General features: G+C 40.4%; 1 protein-coding gene across 2 annotated transcripts; it reads left to right on the forward strand.

The window, feature by feature from the left end:
- Positions 1-660: 660 nt before the first annotated feature.
- Positions 661-9,692, forward strand: LOC147885925 (uncharacterized). Of its 2 annotated transcripts, none has more exons than XM_087396888.1 (6): positions 661-758; positions 844-1,117; positions 1,212-1,263; positions 4,739-4,812; positions 5,077-5,193; positions 9,347-9,692. In XM_087396888.1, coding segments are annotated over exons 2-6 (462 nt in total). In that variant the 5' UTR covers positions 661-758; positions 844-899; the 3' UTR covers positions 9,348-9,692. The 2 variants fall into 2 exon arrangements, with proteins under 2 accessions (XP_087253014.1, XP_087253013.1); XM_087396887.1 differs by having other exon boundaries at positions 5,077-5,169; positions 9,347-9,682.
- The last annotated feature ends 12,879 nt before the right edge of the window (positions 9,693-22,571 follow it).

The following is a 22,571-nucleotide window of genomic DNA, read 5'->3' on the forward strand; positions in this document are numbered from 1 at the left end:
TTCATCGAGCCTAGATAATTTCCAAGATGTAAAGTTGAGGTATCATCAAATTAGCATTAGAGAGTGAAACATACCAAAGATTGCATTTAACACGCTGTAATAAAAGTGTTATGAGTGTTGGGACTCATAATAACACTCACCACATTGAATTGCTTAATCCAAATTTACTCAAGCAATTATCCCAACTCATGAACTTGAATTACTTGTTTTTATGCCCATTTTAAAAGCCTGGACGCATGATTTAATATGGAGAAGATCCAATTTTCTTGCAGACCATCAAAGCCTAATTTGATTGCTAGACAAAGGAGATGCAATGCCATAGTTCAAGAACATGATTTTAACATCACATACAAGTCTAGACGAGATAGTGTGGTTACAGTAGATGCTCTCAGTCAAAGCCCCATTTCTAAGAAAATCCATAAATACAAGAGATCAAAGATAAATTAAAGGATGACCACTTGGTGGACGCTACAACTCAAGGCTCGCAGGCGGAGTCGCAGCACAGGTAAAACGGAAACGTGGGATACATAAATAGAGCCAAAACATGGGTAAAACCCTAATTAAGTAAAACCCTAACAATACAACTGAACCCTAACCATGCTATTAACCATAACCTAACCTAGTGGTTCCACTAACTTGGTCAAATTACCTTTTCCTAAGACCCTTGCAGGGCCAAAAATTTGCCACCGCGAAGTGCTCCCAATGGGGCTTGAAGAGTGTAGTACAAGCTTGACAATAGAGAGAACTGGTCAAATCCGGTAGCCATTCATAATTTTCATTTTCATTTTCATGGGGGAATGGTGTGAAGAGGGTCTAAGAAATGTGTGTCTACGGTGGTGGCAGATGTCGGTCTGAGGTGATGCCAAGTGTCATAGAATGAGAAGCTGAGATGATGCCAAATGGAGCGAGATGATTGGTGGAATTGTTGCGAGAGGAGAAGCAATGGTGGTGCACAAGCAAGCATTGTCATTCAGTTGAAGCGACAGAAGCCAAAAATGGTGCCTTGTGTTGTGGTGGGAAGGATCGTCTTCGGTTTGCTCGGCCTCATCACCTTCTTCACAGTTCTCTACACTTGTATCACAGATGGAAGCCCTTTCCGCATTCAGCTCTTGACTCCGTCAGTGCCTCCTCCCATGCTTTTTTGTCTTCAATTCCCTCAACACGCTTCCCCCCTCTGTTGTTTTGACCTCCTTTCGAATTGTCGCTCACAGGTGGATGACAGCAACTCTCGTAGACTTTTATGTCAACGTTGCTGCCATTGCGGTGCGCCTCCCTACCTTTTTTGTCAATCAAATTAGCCATTCCCCTGTTGAACGGTCTTCTGTAAATCGACGTTTGTGTTGTCCTCACGTAGCGGAACGGATTTTTGTTTTACGGCAAAAAGTGCGTTTTCGGCAAGTCCAGAAACTTATCAGAACGAGAAAGTAAATGCGACAATTCAGGCACGGGAGTTTGGCTTTTTTGTCAAAGCAGGTGGCTGTTGCACATTTAATATCTACCAAAAGATTAGAGGGTTTTGCCCTACAAGACCTGTACAAGAGCTTCAGCTCTTCCTGCAGGCTGTCATTACAGCTTGATTTGCCAGCTATGTTGCCTGTCTGGCAATATGGAAAAGGTTCAGTATTTTTAGGAAGGCAAATTTGTGACTTTCCTGATCTCTTAAACTTTTGGTATTGCTTATACTGCATGGGGTCGCGGATAACTCTGAAGCTTTAACACGTACTCAGACAGTTGACATTGGCCATGTTTTACCCAAGCACGCCAAGAGTCCGATCTTTACATCAAGCGAGTTGCAAATAGCCTGTAACTGTACAGAGTTCCCACATCTTGACGAAATGCCTTGAAATGTTGCCTCTAGTAACATGCCGGCAAATCTAGCAAGATCAATAAGATTGGACTCGTGGCCAACAGATGAGTTTACAGAAGGTAAGGATGTATTGATGCTCATACAACAGCACAGAGCAATTGCAGATTGTAGGAAGCCTTATGAGTTTACTAATGTTTCAAAAGTGTCATGTTGCTGTTCTTCTTATTGAATTCTTTGCTTTATTTGAAGTTGTTCTGCCATGTGTTGGCTTCATGCATAGAACTGGTGCAGGGTTACTATTACCCACTGCCAAGCCTCACTCTGTTACTGGGGATGAGAAAACTCATTTGGATGGATATGGATGGCCACGTCTCATTAGAAGCTTCTATGTCAGTCAGCGCCCAACATGAGTGTGAGTAAGACCTTACAGTGCAGCTATGCAATAGAAGGGAAGGAGTCTAGATTTGATATACCTACCCAATAGGGACATTGCACACGGAGCACATTCTGCTGGTAAGTTTGCATGACATTCTCGCTTCTGTTTTGTGCTCGGACATGGAGGGTATACCTGCTTTAGCATTAAAGGTACTTGTGACACATTTTTTGAGCTCGCTCAGAATTTTGAGCTGATGAGCAAGGGCCATGGATCCAAAGACCCCTTTATCAAGAAACATCTGGACATCTTAGGTGCAGAGGGTCCCAAGACCAGCAATATTTCTGATAGCAAAGTAGCTGCAAAGTAGAGGCATGGCAAGGAATGTCTCTGTTATTACAGCCATGACAAGAGCCAGTCATCCTCAACATCTGCCTGATAGCACAGAGAACGCAGCCTCGGTATCGACAGGACATTTTGCTGCTCCTAGTGTAGTCTCTCGGCAGTCACATCTAGACTAATGCATCAGGTTCCTTGTGATTCTTCTTACTCCTCAAACTAGGAGGGAGAAACTCTAAGAGAAGATTACAACTTTTAGATTGACTTATGTTTTGTGTCAATTTTTTATAGAGGTCTTTGAAATATATAATCTTAAGGTTCTTTTAATTTTTAATCTCAACTTCTTGGCCTAAGAAAAGCTTTGTGATTGCGAAGGCCACAATTAATTTAGTAATGGTTAACGTAACCTGGTGTCTTCCCCCGTGCATCGGTTATGTGTATATGATCATGGATCTTATGCATGCCATAAGGTTCCCTCTCTCTTTCAGTATAGCATCACATTTCTGCACTTAGCAGATAGCATGGGCAAAGCTAGTGACAGAAACATGTACTTCCCATGGTTGACAAGCATAAATGTGTTGCAGTGATGAATGTGAACTATTTCAAAACAGACACACAACTCTGAACAGAGGTATGCGTGAGGTGGATTTATACACTTGGGAATCCATTGTTTGTCCTCCTAAGGTGTCATTTGGTTGGAGGAATATCCCTAAAGCCTCGGTCAAGGAATCAGGTGGGTTTTCTTGTTTTATACACATCTCCAAGTGGTATCTCGATGCTAAAAAGGAAGGAGGCTGTATAATGCAGTTTAAACTGTGAGAGCAACAACGTCTTGATATCTCTTTAATGCAAAGAGAGATATGGCATGGGTATACTTGGGAATCTTTAATTCATCCTCCCAAAGTGTCTCATGATTGGAAAAATCTGCCTTGGGTCTTTTTCTTGGAACCAAGCGGAGTGCTTTCCTGTTCCATACACATCTCCAATGTATCTTAACGCCAAAAGTGAAAGGCTGTCAATCACATTTCCATTAAACTTGAGAGGCATCTAATTGCAGTAGCTCATTGCCTCTCATTGCAGTAGCTCAGTACTTCTTTACTGGAATGTGCTACTTTCCTCCCATCATGATGATCACATTATTTTCATCCTGCCCATATATTTCTAGATTAGCCAACTCAGTAGCATATTCTCATATGGGGGGACTCAAGGTTGAAGGAATTCATGTTAAGGCTGCACACATGTAGCCTGCATCACATGATGTCATGGAATAGCTAATCATATTTCTTGACATAGAGCGTTTGAAAGGACTCCTTGATTTCCATAGACATCTGCACAAAGCAACTATAACTCCTCGTTTCCATTATCATGTGAGGTATCGTTGCTTTGAGCAAGGACAAAAGGCATTGCTAGTAGTGTCATTGAATTTCTACCCCCTTGGCTTATCCTATCCATCTCCATTTTTTGTCTACCAACTACCCCTAGTCAACAATGCAGCTTATCAATTCATATTGCATGTATCATGTGTTTTAATCTACTAAAACAGGTCCCAGCCTGCATTTTGTTGGTGGGAACATTGGAACCTTGATTTGGACCATAAGTATAATGCCTATCTTCTAATAGAGGTAGAGTATACTTATTCAGAGGGACTTAATTGTTAGTTGTATTCATATTTTTAGGGTTTTGGTGACGAGGGTATATAAACCCAGTTTCTTTGTATTTTCACTTTTGAAATAGAGCATTATTTTCTTTCTTGCTCTTGTGCTGTCCAAACACTTTCATAAGCTATTCACATTGAATATTGAAGATTAACAAAGATTCATGAATGGCGATCAAAATACTATTTTCAAAATTCTTAGTTATGGGCTGGTATTTATATCTCTATTTCATTTCTCTGGAATATTTTGTTAATGTGAAAAAAATAACCCCGTTTCCTAAGGCCTCATCCCAAAATATAATTTTATGATCCATGGATCTTAAGGTATGCATTATTAATCACAATTAAGTGGTGTTTCTTATGAGTTTTATATTTGTTTCAAAGAATCATGGTCGATCCACAACCTGAAGGAGGGTGTGAGGATGCAAAAGCTTGATTCAATTGTCACTTGGAAACCATAGATATTATTGCTCTTTGTATCAACAACCATGGAAGATTTTGGGGATTTACTCTTTTATGATACCAATAAGGATGATGATTATGGGCTTATTTCTTGTTGAACCAGATTTGGGTTTGGTACAAGGAATCATCATGGTTTAGCGCATTGATTTGGACAGTGATTCTCATATGCTTTGGAAGGTATGTGTCAAATTGGGGTTTTGGTTCTCATATGCTTTGGAAGGTATGTGTCAAATTGGGGTTTTGGCACTCCATGGTGCCTTTGGTTGTGGTTTTTATTCTTGGCCTTTTCTTTTCTACCTTCTTTATACATTTCAACTGCATGCATACATTCCGATCTTTATGTTACAAAAATCTTGTTCGTTGCTCATCTTAATTTTGAAGTGTATTTTTAAAATTAGGCATTTCTCATGTGTATAATTCCTATTTCTATTTGTGGTGTAGTATGGCAACATGTTGGTATATCACATTCAAACTCTTCAAGCTTTCACCAGAGGATCCTGCATATTTTGTTTTACTAAGAGACAATCATTCTAGGTATGCAATCTCCAAGGATTGTTGGTAAGTTACATTAAACTGATGTTTCTCTTGCTTGTCTTCACATCGTTTTCTTTCAAAGCCCAAACATAACGCTAAATTATTCATGAAAACAATTTATTTGAAGTTGGAACTTACGTTGTACACTTTCTTTGTTTTTGCTCTAGTATATTCTTTACATCCTAGATTAAGTTCCAAGGGTAATATCTCAATCCCTTTTGTGAATTTCCAAAACATTTATAGACATGACGTGAATGCACTAGATTAAACACACACAATATGACTTGCAGATCCCCGACCTGCTGCTCTAGCCCTCCCTTCCTTCACCCTCTTAGTTTTGCCTTTAACTGCCTCCTCTCCCCCCTCCTCAGGCTGGTCAGCCTGTTCCCGCCCTCTCAGCCGTCCCACTCAGGACACTCCCGCCCCTTCTTGCCCCCCCCCTTCCCCCCTACCCCCCACTTCCATTCTCCCCTCCCCCCCCCCCTTCTCCCCAGCCCACCCTTCATTATCATTTGTTTAACTGTCCTCTTCAGCCGAGGGTCTCCAGCTCCAGTTGGATGCGCTTTAGACTTCCTTGGGACACATGATCTGAAGGTCAACCTTGGAAAAACAAGGTCATCTTCAGCATGTCCCGTCGAGAGCATACTTTCGATGGGTACCAACGGAGATTGTTGCGTCTTACACATACTTTGGAGTTCTCTTTCAGGCCTGATCTTCATGATGAGCCAGCTATGTTGGCTCAACGGAATCAACGCTATGCAATGATCGGTAGGTGTCATTGCTTCCAGTCCCATTTTCAGGATCCGAGGACCAAGTCTCTCCTCTTGGACTCTCTTGTTCGCCTAGCTGGGATGTGTGGGGGACCCTTTGGTCCCAGATCTGTGTGAGACATCTTCCTAGGTGATCCCTTCAGAGAGTCAGGGACCTTGGCATCATGGCATCAAGAGGGTGCGAGCTACCTTGCCTGGCCCTGACCTCATCTATGGTACTAGCAATGGTGGAGGGGGATCAGAGGAGTTGGTATGCTTGGACATGTACGAAGTTCACAAGCGTGGGACTCGATATGGATAGACAGCCACCATTTCAGTATAGTCTTGAGGCCCATCCATCCCACTCACCTGTGGCGAGGTGAACTTGGTCATCAGAAAGGATCTCTTGCAACTCGACAAGCTCCCCATGAGCTTTTGATAAAACTCATCTTCTACAAACATAACGGCGAAAAGACGCTCGGAATTGGTAAATCAAGATCCTCAAAGCATGTATGAGATTGATTCGAGTATAGCCAGGGGAATCGATAAAACCTTCCTCCAACTACATATTGAGAAAGGACGAGTAGACGGAATCCCCTGTGAGACACGGATGTGCACTTTATGTGTCGTGCAGGAGCTTGAGTTAGAGGAGCACTTTGGTGCCCTGGGGACTATGAGATAGTGGGTGTAACTACTATCTATTTACGAGCAGATTTGGATCACATTCAGATCAGCGACGCGTGGTGACCTTCCTACTCGAGTCCCAATGGCATAGAGACGGACTCTTCAACTACAGAGGCGAGACCAAGAGGACTTGTCAAACTCTAGCAAGACAATGATCATAGACTTCTTTTGCTCAAGGGATCCGGACCTGAAGCTGCAGGGGATACGATGCAGTCGGGATCTAGAGACCACGACACGACAGACGACTCCTTGTGTTGACTCACACGCCAGGACCGCAAATGTCTCCTCCTTACCTTCTACTTGGAGAGATAAATGACTAGAGTGATGATGGCGCTCGCCAAACAATGAGCTACTTCTCGAAGATCGCAGAGGAGGAGAGAGGGGCACAGATAGACTGATCAGAGTGGGCACCATCAACATCCTATTACTGACTTCCGTTCTCGATGACACTAGCGCTCACTAGAGCCATTGTTGAGGGAGATCATCTCCTCTATCATTTCGTCCCCTAGACATCATACAAAGGTCGGATCCGACACTTTGACGGAGAGTTTACCGACTGGCCCACTGACGGGAATCCCCTCCCTTTGACGAACAGTATTCAAAGGTTTCGATGCTTTCTCAGACAATTTACCGACACTCTGATGGACGACTTACTGATGACTGGCCCTTTGATGGGAATCCCTTCCCCTTTTTTGCTCTCTTGCAGACAGTTATGCTAGGCTATGTATACCCTTCCACAAAGACACTATGGTGTATCGTGATATTCTTGTCTCAGACATTAGTCTTGGGTTTGGATGACTGCTTTAGTTGCTTCACCCCTTAGCTTTTATTGGATTAGTTTTCTTCAGTCTTATAGACCCTTTACTCTTTCGAAGACATTAATAAACTTTCTTTCTTTACTTTTACCCTACCCACCCTAGTACTTTCCATTCCCCCTTCCTGTTCGATCCTGCACCCAACCGACTGTTTCCTATCTGCCCTTGCACCTTTCGCCTCGCTCTAAATCCCTCCCACCCCCAGCCTGCCCAAGCATCTTTCTCTCCTTCCCTTCTCTTACTCACATTCTCCATACTCTCCCCCTCACACATACGTGTGCACTCATATCTCCTTTTAAACACACACACACACACACACACACACACACACATACACCATACACACACAAACGTGCTCTCTTCTTTCTCGCTCACTCATGTGCCTCACACTAACACATGTATTTCGTCAAGCAAGATTTGAAAAGTTATACTTGAGATTTGAGTCTGCCTCTTCATCCTTGCTCACATTGGTTGGTCTGCTTCCTCCTCCACCAGTTAGGAAATCATTTCTTTTGTGGAAAATGAGATGAGTGTCCTTTAGAATGACAACACATCAGAGCATGGACACATGCTCATCAACATAGTTTTTGTTTCTCATTTTTCCAGAAATTAGTGCCTGGTAGCACTTGCTCTAAGTCAGGGGTCTGGTAGGATTTTTGTCTAGTTAGGTTTTGATACCTTTTACAGGTTGCCACTTGTCTCTTTAGCGGGATCCCCTCCCCAACCTCACTCACGTTTTGGAAGCTGGTGCTTAGCCTTGGATACATGAGGGACTTGAGCTTGGACGCCAGGAGCAGCAACATCTTTTTGACCAGAGATTATAGTACTAGTATTAGTTTGGAAGAAGAAGATGCAACAAATAATTCTTCTCTATGATGGGATAGAGATATGGCAGGGAGGGTGTGAGGGAGGTTCAAGATTCAGACAGCCTCATTGGTAGTCACACAGATTGCTATGGACTTCTACACTCTCTTTTCGACTAAGGCAAACCATAGCCAGATGCAGCCCAGCAAAGAGTTTGGGAGCACATGTCTAGCCTTGTCACCTAGCAAGGCCCTGCACCAAAGATATTTCCGTACCAATCTTCTGAGCCGGCCAATACAAGAATGTGAAAAGCACCAAAGGGAAATGATGTACGAAGCAGAAGCTAACAAAACTTGATTCACCACAAGGTCTTTGGAGGTTAGGGTCCAAGATAGCTTCCTACCTGGCGTTCTCCAAGACTGGAGCTAACCACTGGGTCTTACATATTTGGTAGTAGTGCCCCTGTCTATCCATCTAAACAAGCTCAGTTCCCATCCTGGTGTGTCTGCATCACTGACCAAAAATCTGACAGATTTGTGCCAGTTGATGAATGCATCTGCTGTGAAACATCGTAAATTCTTGAGAGAGGCCTCTAGGATTGTCTGCAAGCTAACTATGAGGAATTCCATGTTAGAAGACTGCTAAGAAAGTACACATAAGTTTACACCATTTTCCTCTTATACTGGGGGGACATTTCTTTTGTGCCTCTAGGATTGTCTGCAAGCTAACTATGAGGAATTCCATGTTATAAGACTGCTAAGAAAGTACACATAAATTTACACCATTTTCCTCTTATACTGGGGGGACATTTCTTGTGCTTTCCTATTATAACTGGCTACACGTTTTAAATATTTCACATTTCACCTTTTTTGTGTCAATTGTTGATGATGCCTTCCATCAAGTCTTTGGTGGAGCCATTTGGGTAGTTGCTTTTGTAAGAAACTAAGAACATTGTATTTGATCCCATTTACTGGCTGCTACTAGCTTCCAAGATATGATTGGTGCTAAAGAACTGGTCCTGCATAGATACAAAACTAGAAATAGGCATCGAAATCAAAACTGGCTGCATTGGGGCTTGAAATAAGTGTCATCTTGAGATTTTTGGTTTGTTGGGGTTTGCTGCAGAATGATTGTGGATAAAAAATTGAACGATGGGACTCCAGAGTTTGATAGATCCAGTTTGCTGAAGCCCATATAAACATGATGATGTTTCAAAGTATTCTACTAGCCTCAAGGATGCATCATATGTGCACCAAAACATGTTGCATCTTTGGTTACTACACACTGTAAAATAGAAGGTGATTTTCTGTCAAATTATTCTGGTACTTACAGTGTAAGCAGATTATAAGGACTAATTCAAGGACTGGATTTATCATTATCAATAATGTTCCTAGTATCATAGGTTTATTTGTCCCTAGCAGGTTGACCCAAGCAAGTAAGCATATTTTCATTTCGTGATTGTCAGAAGACTTGATTTCAATCATGTAAATAATTTGTTTGCTAGGTAGAAAGCGTTACAATGAAAAGAAGTCCGTTTCAGGTAAGTAACAGTATAGTTCTTTCCATATGTTACAGCTATTTTCCACGAGGAGATGTAGTACATGGAGAAAAAAGTATGTGTTGACTTGTTCCATGGATGTGTCCACTCACATGGTTAATGGCCTTTCTATTCGTTAAACATAAGAAAGGAGTAAAACATATGATAAATGGACAATTCTGTGGGAAGGTGCTGGCCACTATGATTCCACCATATTTCTTTTTTTTAATAAAGACATTCCAGAATGGATCTTGTTGAATAATCCAAGAACCCATAGATCCAATGTGTTGCTTGCATCATCTGTTTTTTGGCTGAGGGAGGGTTTCCATTGTTATTAGTGTCCATGGACAATGACATCAGATGGCACAAAAACAGGGAATGTTAAAATTTGTTCTTGGTTCTCTGTTAATTTGTTCCAGCCTAGTTCCATGCGGAATCAGGTCCCAGTATTTGTTGGTCCACCTGATTCAAGCACAGGGCCCTCGAGTCAGCAATCTTATGTCTGACTATAGTTTAGACAGCAGTTGGATCTGGGGTTGGGGGGGACTATCGAGGCTGAGCCCAATATTGTATGCAAATGAAGGTCTAGACAGGTATAAAGGAGGAGAGGCAAGGAGCTTGAAATTGACATTGTAACATGCTTAAAACTTCATTTGCGACATTACATGCCCTTGTTACTCATTGATCGAACATAACTTTATGGGAAGGTTAATTGTTTTGTTTGAAGCATCTTTTTCATGAACCCCTTATGCATGCAACTACTTTACTTCTAACATACACTGCCTTACGGGGTAAGCTAAAAACAAACTTGATAATACTCTTTCTCTTCTTTGTTTATGGCAATAGATTTTTACGTGCCTTATAATCCATTCTCTTTTATATTTTTTTAAAGGAACCCACACAAACACAATCATCCAATACGTTTCTTTGCGTGAGTTCCTTAGGAGGTCATCAGCCCTTGTCATAACATTGAGCCTTGTAATCTTAGTTGAACCTAAGTCATGCCGTCATCTTGATTTTTTCCTTATATTCTTCCATACAAAGAGAACCTTCCCGCAAAGTATAAATCATAGAGTTCCCTCTGAATTATATATTAGGTGTTTCCGAATCAATACTCACCCTCAAATCGTGCTGCTGTTCACCAATTCACAGGGTTGAGGGATTATCACGTTTCTATTTTCAAAACAAACATGTCGGGTAAACCTTTCTTCACTCTACTCACGTAAATTGTCATCTACATGTTCTATTAGATCTTCACAAATGAATCATATACTTTCTATACATTCATTTTGATCTACCCTGCTCGTAAAAATAACGTCATTTCGTTTTCTCAAAGAAGTTTCTTTCGCTTCCAATATTTCTTCAGGTGCAAGATTAAAAATGCATTCGGCATTAATGGCTAGCGTATCCTTGCAATTAGCTCACATGAAACACATTGTGAATTTATAATTATCCTTGGCTTCACTTTAAAGATGAACGGCGAACAACAGAACAATCACACACACCGAAAGATGCTCTAAGCTTAGTGTCAATACACGAGCCATCTTCATGTATATATTATTGTGGGATGTTACATATCAAGAAGCAACGGGTGAGTACTTTTGCTACTAGTACAGCTGTAACAAACGACGTGCAGGCCACATGAATGAAATTCATCTTGTTTCACTGTGAGGCGCTATAGGTTCACCTTCTTTTAAATCAAGATTGCTGAGACGACGTTGGAGAGTAAGAATTCTTGCTAAAATTCTTACCTCATAAAGTGTATGTAGCGTTTCCCATACCTCGTGTGCAATGGCACGCTCTTGCCATTGACTTGTCAGAAATTTGCCGAGGGTCAAGCAACGAATCCGTTTTGCTTGGCGTTCTCGTGCTTGAAAGGACGTGGCTTGAGTGGGTTCTGTCCTCGGAGTGACAATCAGATTTGGTGTTGGTGTTGTTGATGTAGCTGCGTTGCCTGTTGTTGTTGTGACATCCGGTGGCATAGTTGTTGGCGTGGGAGATCAGATTGTGGAATCTACAACCGGTGCCGCTCTAAACATTGACATTTTAATTGCGACTTGGTGGGTACTATTATAGTCATGTTCTACTAAGTGTAAGGATTCTCTCCATAAATTCGCCTTTTCCATGCAGTTTATCCAAGCACATCTATAAGAACTTGATTTATTCTCTGAGTTTGTGCACTTGTTTGAGAGTGATAAGCGGAACTTAGGTCCATTTGGGTACCAATAGCATGAAGCAGGGCTTGTCAAATCATGGTTGATTTGATGCACCAACCTTTACATAAGGTGGCATTTTGGAATGCTTTGAATCATCTTTCAAGGCTTAGACCCCTTTCATTATTAGCCCTCCCTTTCAACTCTCAACCCCCTCATGACCTTTCTCATCCACCCATCCTTTTTTACATGGCATGTGATTATTTTTTCTCCCCTTTCCCCTTTTTTTCAACTTTAAAAATATATCTTTTTAGATGCTCACACCTTAGAACTTCAAGAATACATTTCTATTGAGGCTCGGGCCTAATGTGCCTTGAACACAATGTTGTAGTTGTGCGAGTCATTCGGCCGCACCTACTGGTTGAAAGCGTTGAATGTATCATCGTTTGTTGTCGGCAGCTATTCAAACAGGCCCCAAGGGAATCGAACATGCAACTTACTATTGTTGCATATCGGTTCCCAAGGACAAACGAAAAGGGCCTTCCAGTTAGTCGTGCTGTCATGCAATGTGTGGTGACAGGGCAAGGTCGGTTGCATGAATATGAGTGGGTCAAGTCGGTTGTAGAACTTGGTAGAAGGTTGGACTGTTCAAGTAGATGTTATTTGTGGTTTTCGGTCGTGGTGGCTCCTCTATAAAAGGGTGCACGGCCTTAGTGCAATGGTAACTGTGGGATGATATCAAGTATCTGTAGTGTTGTGATTTTGTGCCTTAGGATTTGAAGTATCTAGAGTTCGAAAGGAAGCTGTTGGATTGTGATGGGAACTGCTTGCGAAATGGACATGGTTGAATGCGTGGAAGGTGATTCGTTGTTTCATTGTGCTAATTGTCTCCATGATGCTTTCAACTGTATATCAGATTCAAATGTCTACGGATATTGTTGTTGTGTGTGCATTTTGATTTGTAGTTGGTGAATGCAATCGTCGGGTGCTTATGTGTGCCTTGAAGGTAGCCTTTTTTTGGCTCTCTGTTTATCCTTGATGTATTTCTTGAGTTGTTGTCCTGACTCCTCGGGTTTGTGTACTTTGTTTGATTCGGACTTTGTTGTTGTATGTGCATTTTGGTTTGTAGTCGCTGGATGCAGTCGCTGGGTGATATCTGTTGCCCCGCTTCGTTCAATTTTATATAAGTGGTAGTCTAGGCCGATTTGCTGGACGCAGATTTTGCGACCTTATTCAATCTGCAACTTTATTTGTCAGTGTAAATTACCTCCAAAAATCGACATAGAATGCTTAGAAGTCACCGGGATCAAAGTCTTTCCAGGAAGGACGGAGTGGAGGCCCAAGATTTGATGATCTCTTCTCCTGTTTGTTGAAGAAGAGCTCTCGACCTTAGCCACTGCCATAAGTGTCGCCCTCTTTCGTCTCACATTGTGTCTTAGTTTGTTCTCCGACTAGCACAAGGGTAATTGTGTGACGATATTCTTTAATCACGTAACTACTACTAGACCTTCGACTTAGATCAAACATCACGTATGTCTGCTGCTATCAACATTCATCACTGTAGATGTGAATTTTGCCGTTCTCCTAACAAGAAAGTACATTGTTCCTCATATTCTTTCTGTACCAGCTTGCATAGGCTAATCGTAGGCACCTCATGCATTTCCTGGGAATGACTCGACACGCCATTTCTTAAGTTGGTTGCAAGCGTCAAGAAAAATCGTTATTCTGTGCTTAATATTCCGCCTATAGCCTTGTCTTTATTTCTGATAGCGATCAATCAAGAGGACTTACCAGATGGAAATCTATTGGAAGGACAATTCCTGCTAGTGCAGGAATTGTTGACAGTCCAATGACAATATTTCAAGTCATAACTTTCTTGTAGCCCTGCGTCTAGAGATTTTTCTTTGTTTGAATTCAACCGAATGATATTGTCTCGAGTCCAAGTCATATATGTCTCTAAACGTCTGTATTGGCTGACTTCTCTTGGCTCGTGAACCCTCTTACTTGCCTGCTCTTTTTCCCTGTCATTATGATTGAATGGATGTAGCGAGCGAGCCTTTTGTCTTCCTTTCTTTTTCCGTCATTTATTTGGTGAATGCAAAGCCTACGTGCCTAGCAAGCCAAGCTGCTCTTTTCCTCCATTTTTCCCTCATGTACTTGCAGTATTCTTTGTGGGACATGGGTGTGTGTTTCTCTTCATTAAAGTTGGAGACTGTGGTTTATCTGTGAATATATTCCAGTTGTTGTTGTATGCTTGCTTGCACTGTGATGTCTTACTTCTCTTTGTGAAATGTATTTTTTTTATTTGTTTGAATACGGCCTAAGGGTTCAAAATGTATGTTTTGTTTGGTGGTTGTGTGCAAAATCTATGTTGTGTTTGTTTGTATTACTACGGCTATGTCTTCCACGATCTTTGGAAGACATTGTCAATGGAAGGCTTGACATCTTTTGCTGATGCCAATGGTTTTCTTTCAATGAACGTACATATGGAGTTTGAAGTTTACTTAGTGCTTTAGGTCAGTATAGTTGTAGCTACTTCAAAGTAATAAATTGGTTTAAAGAGAGAAGGCTCTATAGTGGTTACCATTGGGCAAAAACATTTGTAATTCAATAAGTAACATTTCAATAAGATATTATTGTGGAAGGATATGCATTAGCAACTCTTTAATGATATGTCATTAAACTAGATTATTGTAGGAAGAGTGCCTAACATGAACGTATTTGAATTTCTTGAGTATTAGTGTGCTTAATTCAATATTAAAACAATAATGGAAGCCATGGCATATTAATATATAAGTTTTTTTTTTAAAATAGAAAGTATAAAAACATGCTTCTATTAATTAGTTTTCGTAATGCCAAACTGAAATTTTCATTCATTTGTTAAATTTTCTCATAATGAGTGTTACAATCTCTTCACTGCTCTTTTCTTTTTTTCTTTCATATTGGCAGGAAACAGGCGTTATTGTGCATGTCTAAACTGTTAAATTACATGGCGCAGCGGAACAGAAACTGAACAATCCACCCGTGCGCTCCCACAGTGGAGCTCAGATGGCGACCTAGACGGATACTAGGTGAAGAGCTACTAGCTGGAAGATCTTTGTTAGAAGATCTGATCTGGTACAATGGACTAGGGAGGTCGCCTCTTTATAGCTATGAGGGCGGTAGTCGGATCAACATAGTCGGTGGAGCCGACCAGTCAACCTAGTCGGTGGAATCGACTAGTCGTCCATGGAATATTTAGAGAATATTTCCTATACCGTCGCCTCGGGGGCTCTCTCCCCCGAACCCCTACCAGGGCAGCGGTCCCCTTGGGACCCCCCAGTTGGGGGCCAGCTAGCCCCCAACAATAAACCGTTGCGACTATTTCAAGACAAGAATAGTGAAGAGTTAAATTTCCCTACATTTTTCTTTGGCTTAGAAAAGACATATGCGAAATCCTAGACTAACATAGCAAGACATCGCAAAGTGGGAATTGACACATAAATCCCTCAATCTTTCATAAAATATACCTTACCTACTTTTCAAATCAATTAAGGTCCTCATTAATCAAGTAATGCAATCCATTTGGGTACGATTACGCAAAGGTGCATTGCAAAACAAAGTACTATATGCAAAAGATGATTCGAATGATACAAACATTGAAGCCATTTTAAAATCCGAAATTGGATACAGAGACTTAAAAAACCTACGCATTTTTCCAGACCACAAAGAAAAACTTAGGAAAGATACATTTGCAATTATGAGGCAATTAGGTCCTCCATCTCTATTAATGACATTATCATGTGCATAAAGAACGTGGGAGCCTTTAACAAAATGTTTGCATGACATATACTCAACTAATAATGAACAAAACATAACCTAACAACACACAAACACTAACACAAGGGACTTAATAAGAAACAATCCAACAATCTGTGCAAGGTATTATACTCACAAAATTCACCAATTCCTCAATTTAATAATGAAGGATGATGAAATACTTGCAAATATACAGAATTCCAAAGCAGAGGAAGCGAACATGAGCATGGAATCATATGGATAGAAGATGCGCCAATATATGGAATTCACGACAATAATGACATCATGTCTTTCATTGATAAGTACATAGCGTGTGACAAAAACCTACTACCACCAAATATCAAGGATATCCAAACACACAAATAGGAAAGCCAACACTATTCTTGAAAAGACAACCAAAGGGCATTTTCACAAATGCTTTTAATTCAAAAATGAGTTTCTTATGGCAATCAAATATGGACATACAATACATGATGGACCCATATTCAGCCACAACATATTACACCTCATACATTACAAAAATGGATGACACAATGACAAAAAGTCTCCAACACAATTAAAACTTGCATACAAGACAACAGTATTGCATATGATAGACTACAAAAATGGGAAACACATTTTTGTATGCACAACAAAGGAGTGCACAATGGCATCTTTCATTACGCTATCTTTACCCTTACATAGAACAACAAGGAGCTTCTACTTTATAAATACAAGAAAACAGAGCACTCACCCTCAAGTGAAAAAGACAATTGCAACATCTCCTCAGCGAGTGGATAACAAAAAGAAAAAACATGGATAACATTTGCCTTGCAACATTTGCAGCAGAATATAAGTACGACAATGGCAACATTAAGAAGAGACGCAAACCAAGGATTATAAGATTCATGAAATTCAACATTGTCAAGGATCCAGACAATTATTATCTTGGACAAGTACTATTATACTACCCTTTCAAAGACGATGAGAACCATGAACTATTAATACATGGTTCCTGGCAACAAGCCTACAATTCTCGGCACAAGATTATACTACAAAATAAAGCTTTGTACACACAAGATGTCAACGATGACCAAAAAGTAGAAAAAAGCAACATCCCACAAAGGAATAACTTATGATACTGACAATATTGACAACAATGACATTGAACAAAATAATTTCCCTACACATGACATTGCATTTGACATGCGGAGCACAAATTAAAAAAAGAAAATTGACAATTTTATTATTCGAGTCAAAAAACAAATTCTTATGCACAATGATGAATACTTCAAGATGATTTGATCTTTAAACAGGGAACAAAGACAAGTATTTGACGATATCATGATAGGCAAAAGTAATTATCCAACATAAAAAATTCATTATTTTCTCACTAGTGGAGCTAGCACAAGTCAAACATACCTTCTCTTACTAATAGTCCAAGGCTTACTCCGGTTTTATGATCGAACCATTTCAAGTGTAGATTATGAACTACTACATGTATTAATTCTAGCTTACATAAGAAAAGCAGCTTACAACATAAACAGGCTCACGATACCCTGCGCATTTCATTTACCATTCCAAACAAAAAACTTAACCTCCCTCTTAAGGGAAAAGCTCGACATACTAGTCCGTCTTTATGAACAATTACAACTTATTGTCTTTGGTGAAATCGCATAATAGAAAGACATACTTTAGATTTTGCAGACCTTCGTATGAGAACCTTCAAAAGAAATCATTCACAATACTTTGGAAACGTCGATGTCATCTGCTGTGGAGATTTATATCAAGCCAAATGAGTAAGAGATAGCTAGGTATTCAAACTAGAGGAAGACTCATTACAAACAATGGCAAACACATACTAGCTCACAAAGCCATTGTAAACTCAAAAAAATAATGTGCCAAACAATACTAATTTCATACAAACATTAAACTCTTTCAGAAACTCTATACATACAACTGAACAAATACAATACATAAACCAATGTTGCCTTCGTGAGCCACCCAAAGACCATACTTTCCCCCACCTTTACTATGCCAACCTTGAAACAAACAAACAAACATAACAACAAAGTATTCCATCAAGTAATAGGTAAAGAATACAATATCAAAGCAATTGATGCATTCAATAATGATATCGTGTCTTGTCTAAAATTTTAGAAAATCCTAAAGCAACAGATGGACTACGAACAATTATACAAATCAAAGAAGGAATGTTAGTTGAATTATGTGCAAGGAACATTAATCGACAAGATGGATTAGTTAACGGCACAAATGGAATTTTTATGGGCATGTCCACCTACAACAACAATGACATTTTGTGGATTCAATTTTAGAACCCACGAATTGGGAGTGAAACTAGACAAATTAACTCTCATGCATACACTACAAACATCAATCGCAAATGGATACCCATATTATGAGTTATAAGGAAAGTACACCTTACTCTATAGCAATTCCCAATCCAAGCAGTTGCTGCTAGAACAATACACAGAGCACATGGTCTAACAATGGATAAACTAGCTTTCTCACCAGTAGGAATTCACACTCGTGGCCTTGCATACACATCACTTTCACGTGTAAAAAATATAGAAAACCTTTGCTTACTTCAACCACTCCAACAACAACATCTCCTTAGACAAAGATGTTCACGAAGAAATGGAAAGACTAACGACTTAATCAAAATGGGAAACATTAAATAACAAAATCCATCAACACATAGACACAACTATACTGATACAATCTTTAAACACTAGGTCATTATATAAATACAAAGATGATATACAAGCCACAGAGTCACTTATAAACTCCAATATTATATGTTTACAAGAAACAAGAACCGAACACTGTCAACCATATCTAACATCCGACTTCCAATATATAAACAATCACAATAGTTGTACCCTAGTATAACATTGTCATTGAAAAAGCAGACAAAATTTCACTACACGAAATTGAAACCATGACGACTCAAGTCAAAACAAAACACAAAACATATGAAATTATAAACATATATAGACCACCATCCGAAAACACAAAAACACTCTTTCAATTACTGCACAAAAACTTATCAGCAATAACAACTGCTGACACACAAAATATAATTCTCATCAGAGACTTCAACATTGACATGCTTTAAAAAACAAAAAAATCACGAATGTTGCAAGAGATTATGAACACTTTCAGCTACACGCTACAATGCCATCATATCACAACAATATATGGGTCACAACTAGATCATATTTGGACTAACATGTCTAACAAAAATAACCACTGTGGATCTACATATGCATATTGGTCAGACCATTCTATGATCTACATACACGTCGCTAATTAAGTCTGTAAAACAACCTTTATTTTAAAAAAACCAACTACGAAACCAGCTTTAGCATCTGCCAAGCAAAAAAACAAAAAAACAAACAAATTTAAAAATACCTAAATAATTCCACAAACTCAAAATTAAAAACTATTAATTCAAGGAAAAAAACAACCACACACAAGCCAAAAAAAAAATCATATCAATTTACAAATAAAACAATACATACTTTCACCCAAAAATAAAATAAATTGCAAACTCAACCCATTCTACCTTTACTTTGCATACACAGCACACGAACAAAACAAAATCCTTTCACTAACTACTCCTCAACAATAAGTAAGCAACTCCATAGATTCACCAAATCTAGCCAAATCAAACAAACAAAAAAATAATAACAAGCACAAATTTTAAAAACAAACAATACCTTCATCCACGTACCTCACTGCATGCACCTTCCACTGATCTTATACCAACTCCACCCTTCTCAAAGTAGGGCCTCAGTGGAGCCTCCACCTTGTTTTGCACTTGCACATGGGCTGGGCAGCCAAAGGAGTCTACATGGCATCACCTACAACCACGTGTGATTTTCAGTGGTAGCCCATTTCTCATCTTTTTCTATGTCACGTGGCTAGTTAGGAATGCCAAACAGGGCATATAGCGAAATTCGCAACCTAAAAGTTTTTACTCTGACATGAGTGAGAGAAAAGACACTGGGACAACCTAAAACTTTTCTCACTGGTAAAAATGGCATTTGCCTGCAACCACTGTTATGGATAAATTTGACCAAAGTAAAAAGGCATAAATATGAGTGTGTGCTTGTATGTGTGGCAATAGTATAATAAAATATGGAGTGCATAGGTCCCAGGGTTGAGGTGGCAAGGCATGACCATGTGCCACCCTTCCACGTAAGAGGACCCATAAGGTGTGTTGTACATAATCCATGGTAGTAATATTATAAAATGTTAAGGTGGCATGGCTCCTCCATGTGCCACCCCTCCACCTAGGCGGTCCCATGCCTACATTTAGTGAGATATGGCCCAAAGTCCATGGGAGAAGTAATATAAAATAGGTGGAGATGGATATTATATTGGGTTATTCCCTCCATATAGGATAGGCCCATGTGGGGGAGGTATAGAAGGTCCAAGAGTACAAGTTAAATAATGGGGAAAGTAGGATGAGGTGGCAAGATTCCTTGTGCCAACCCTCCACTTGTCCTCCTAGATGTTTGAATGTATTATAAAATTGGAAAGAGACCAACGGAGTATCATAGACTTGGGATATGGGAGTTGATATATGTGGAAAAATGTGGCGAAGCGTTATCACACACAATTGAGAGTGCGTAACCGCCTAGCCCACATGGGAGACTCTTCCACACACACCATGCATGTGGAAGGATGCATTTATTGGGAGAGACCCTCTGTCTTGGCTATAAAAGGAGGGGGCTATTCCTTGATGGGACACGCTCATTCTTGTAAAGCCACCTAGCTAGTACTTTGATATTTCCCCTCATCCTTACTTTCAAATAAAGCATGACCCTCTTCCCTTGATGTCTCCATCTCTACATTCCTCCTCCACCCATGTACATACTCCTCTTTCCCCTCTCCCTCTCCCCTTGTGCCATAGTCTCCCTCTTCTTTCCCTCCCCTCTTAGTCCCATTTCCCCACCCATGTTAACGCTCCTCCCCTCATGTTCCCTATTCCTCTATGGCCCTCAAGCGTTGCCATACCTATCCTCTAGCCTCTTGTCTTGATTTCTTTTCCGGCTAATAGAAATGGTGTGGCTGCTGGGATCGAAATCTCCATCGCTAGTGGTGTAAAATCTGTTACTCCTACGACTAGGTGTGGCTCTCCGGCCTCTTCCGTGCACAGTTATCTACTTTTGCACCTCCAAACTGTGTGCCTTCCCTGTCTCTATGGCTACAAAACCTCCCTGCTTCTGCACTTCTAGTCTGCTTGCTTTTTGCTCATAGTTTCTACGTGTATTGTGGCTGGCAAATCTTCTGCTCGTACTGGTCGCATATACAAAACTATAACATCCGTGCTCCCTCTGAGTTCCTGCATGCATTTTCGTGTGTCTACTGTGTACACCCGTGCGCATCACGAACAGATCTCGCGATGGTTTTTTGGGCTCTTACGTCTTCTGGTCATGGACATTTTTTCTGTGCTTCTGCAAAACTGTAACAGATCCTGCGCCCCCCCTCTCTTCTCTCTCTTTCTCTTCTCCTTCTCCTCTCCTCTCCTCTCTTTTTATTAAAGAGTGGGATTTGAACCCAAGACCTCCCCCTTCACAAAAGGGAGACTTATCATTGGGCCAGCAGATAAGAAGTGATGAAAATGTACTGATATTGCTTATATATTAAAATCCCATGAATTGTAACTCTCTAACCAATTTGCTCATATGGATGCATAGTATATGCACATGAGTCAGATGCTTTGAGACATGAGTTTTGGTGATATTTCACTCTATTGTGGCATACACATTTGGGTGCACTTGGTATTTGGTGTGATTCTCTCTTGTAGGCACTAGCATTTGGGATTTTTGCTTCATTTGCATCATGGCATCCTCTTCCATGTCTGAAAAGGAGTTTTTTAGCATTAAAAAGTTTGATGGGACAAACTTTTATTTGTGGAAAGAACAAATAAGGGATGTGCTTATTCAAAAGAAGCAGATTAAACCCTTGGCAGGGATTGAAGCTAAGCCTGCAAATATGTATGAGGATGATTGGAATGAGTTGGATGCATTAGCAAAATCTACTATTAGACTTCATCTTGCAGAGTCAGTTTATTTCACAGTAGTAAATGAGCAGACTACGGAAGATTTGTGGAAGAAACTGTGTGCCACTTATGAAAAGGAAACTGCCTCTAATAAAGTTTACCTCATGAAGAGGTTGTTTGAGCTGCAGATGAAGGAAGGGGTCTCCATTGCTTCTCACTTGAATGAATTCAATATTATTTTCAGCCAGCTTTAGGCTCAGAAGATGAATTTTGATGCGGAGACTAAGGCAATATTTCTCTTATGTTCATTGCCATCCTCATGGGATACCTTTTATACAACTGTCAGTAACTATGCACCTGTTGGAGTACTGAAATTTGATGATGTTGTGGGTAGCTTGTTGGGTCGAGGAGATTAGCCGGAAGTCTATGGACGGCAACAAGCAGGATGCAGCCTTAAATATGCAAAGGGGCAGATCATAGTTCAGGGGGAAGTCCCTGTTGGTAAACTGAAAAGAAAGCATGGAGTGAACACAAACTCAAAATTCTTGCTTATGGAATGAAGAAAGATGAGGTCCTTAAGTAGGCACCTCTTACATGATCACTGACATCACTGATGACCTCTGAGCTCCACAATCATCTCCTCAATCTGCTCCTAGATTCTCTCAATCATCCTATGTGGCTTCTATCACCACCTAATTGTGCTTATGGACACCTAACTGTGCCTCTAGCACACACACATAGAAACCAAGGTGTGCCTGAGGCATACACCTTGATATATCCCAACAAAACCCCCCCTCAAGGGAATGCCTCAGGCTATGTCAAGGATACAGCTAGCACAAGGCGTCACAT

Source organism: Dipteris shenzhenensis, chromosome 25 (assembly GCF_047967505.1).
Source record: "Dipteris shenzhenensis isolate YYH24624 ecotype China chromosome 25, Dip_SZ_1.0, whole genome shotgun sequence".
NCBI classification, from domain to species: domain Eukaryota; kingdom Viridiplantae; phylum Streptophyta; class Polypodiopsida; order Gleicheniales; family Dipteridaceae; genus Dipteris; species Dipteris shenzhenensis.

Coding starts and splice junctions, on each gene's coding strand:
- LOC147885925 (XM_087396887.1), top strand. CDS start 900: ATGGAGCGAGATGATTGGTGGAATTGTTGCGAGAGGAGAAGCAATGGT. Junction 1,118..1,211: donor CGCATTCAGCTCTTGACTCC/GTCAGTGCCTCC, acceptor TGTCGCTCACAG/GTGGATGACAGCAACTCTCG. Junction 4,813..5,076: donor ATTCTCATATGCTTTGGAAG/GTATGTGTCAAA, acceptor TTTGTGGTGTAG/TATGGCAACATGTTGGTATA.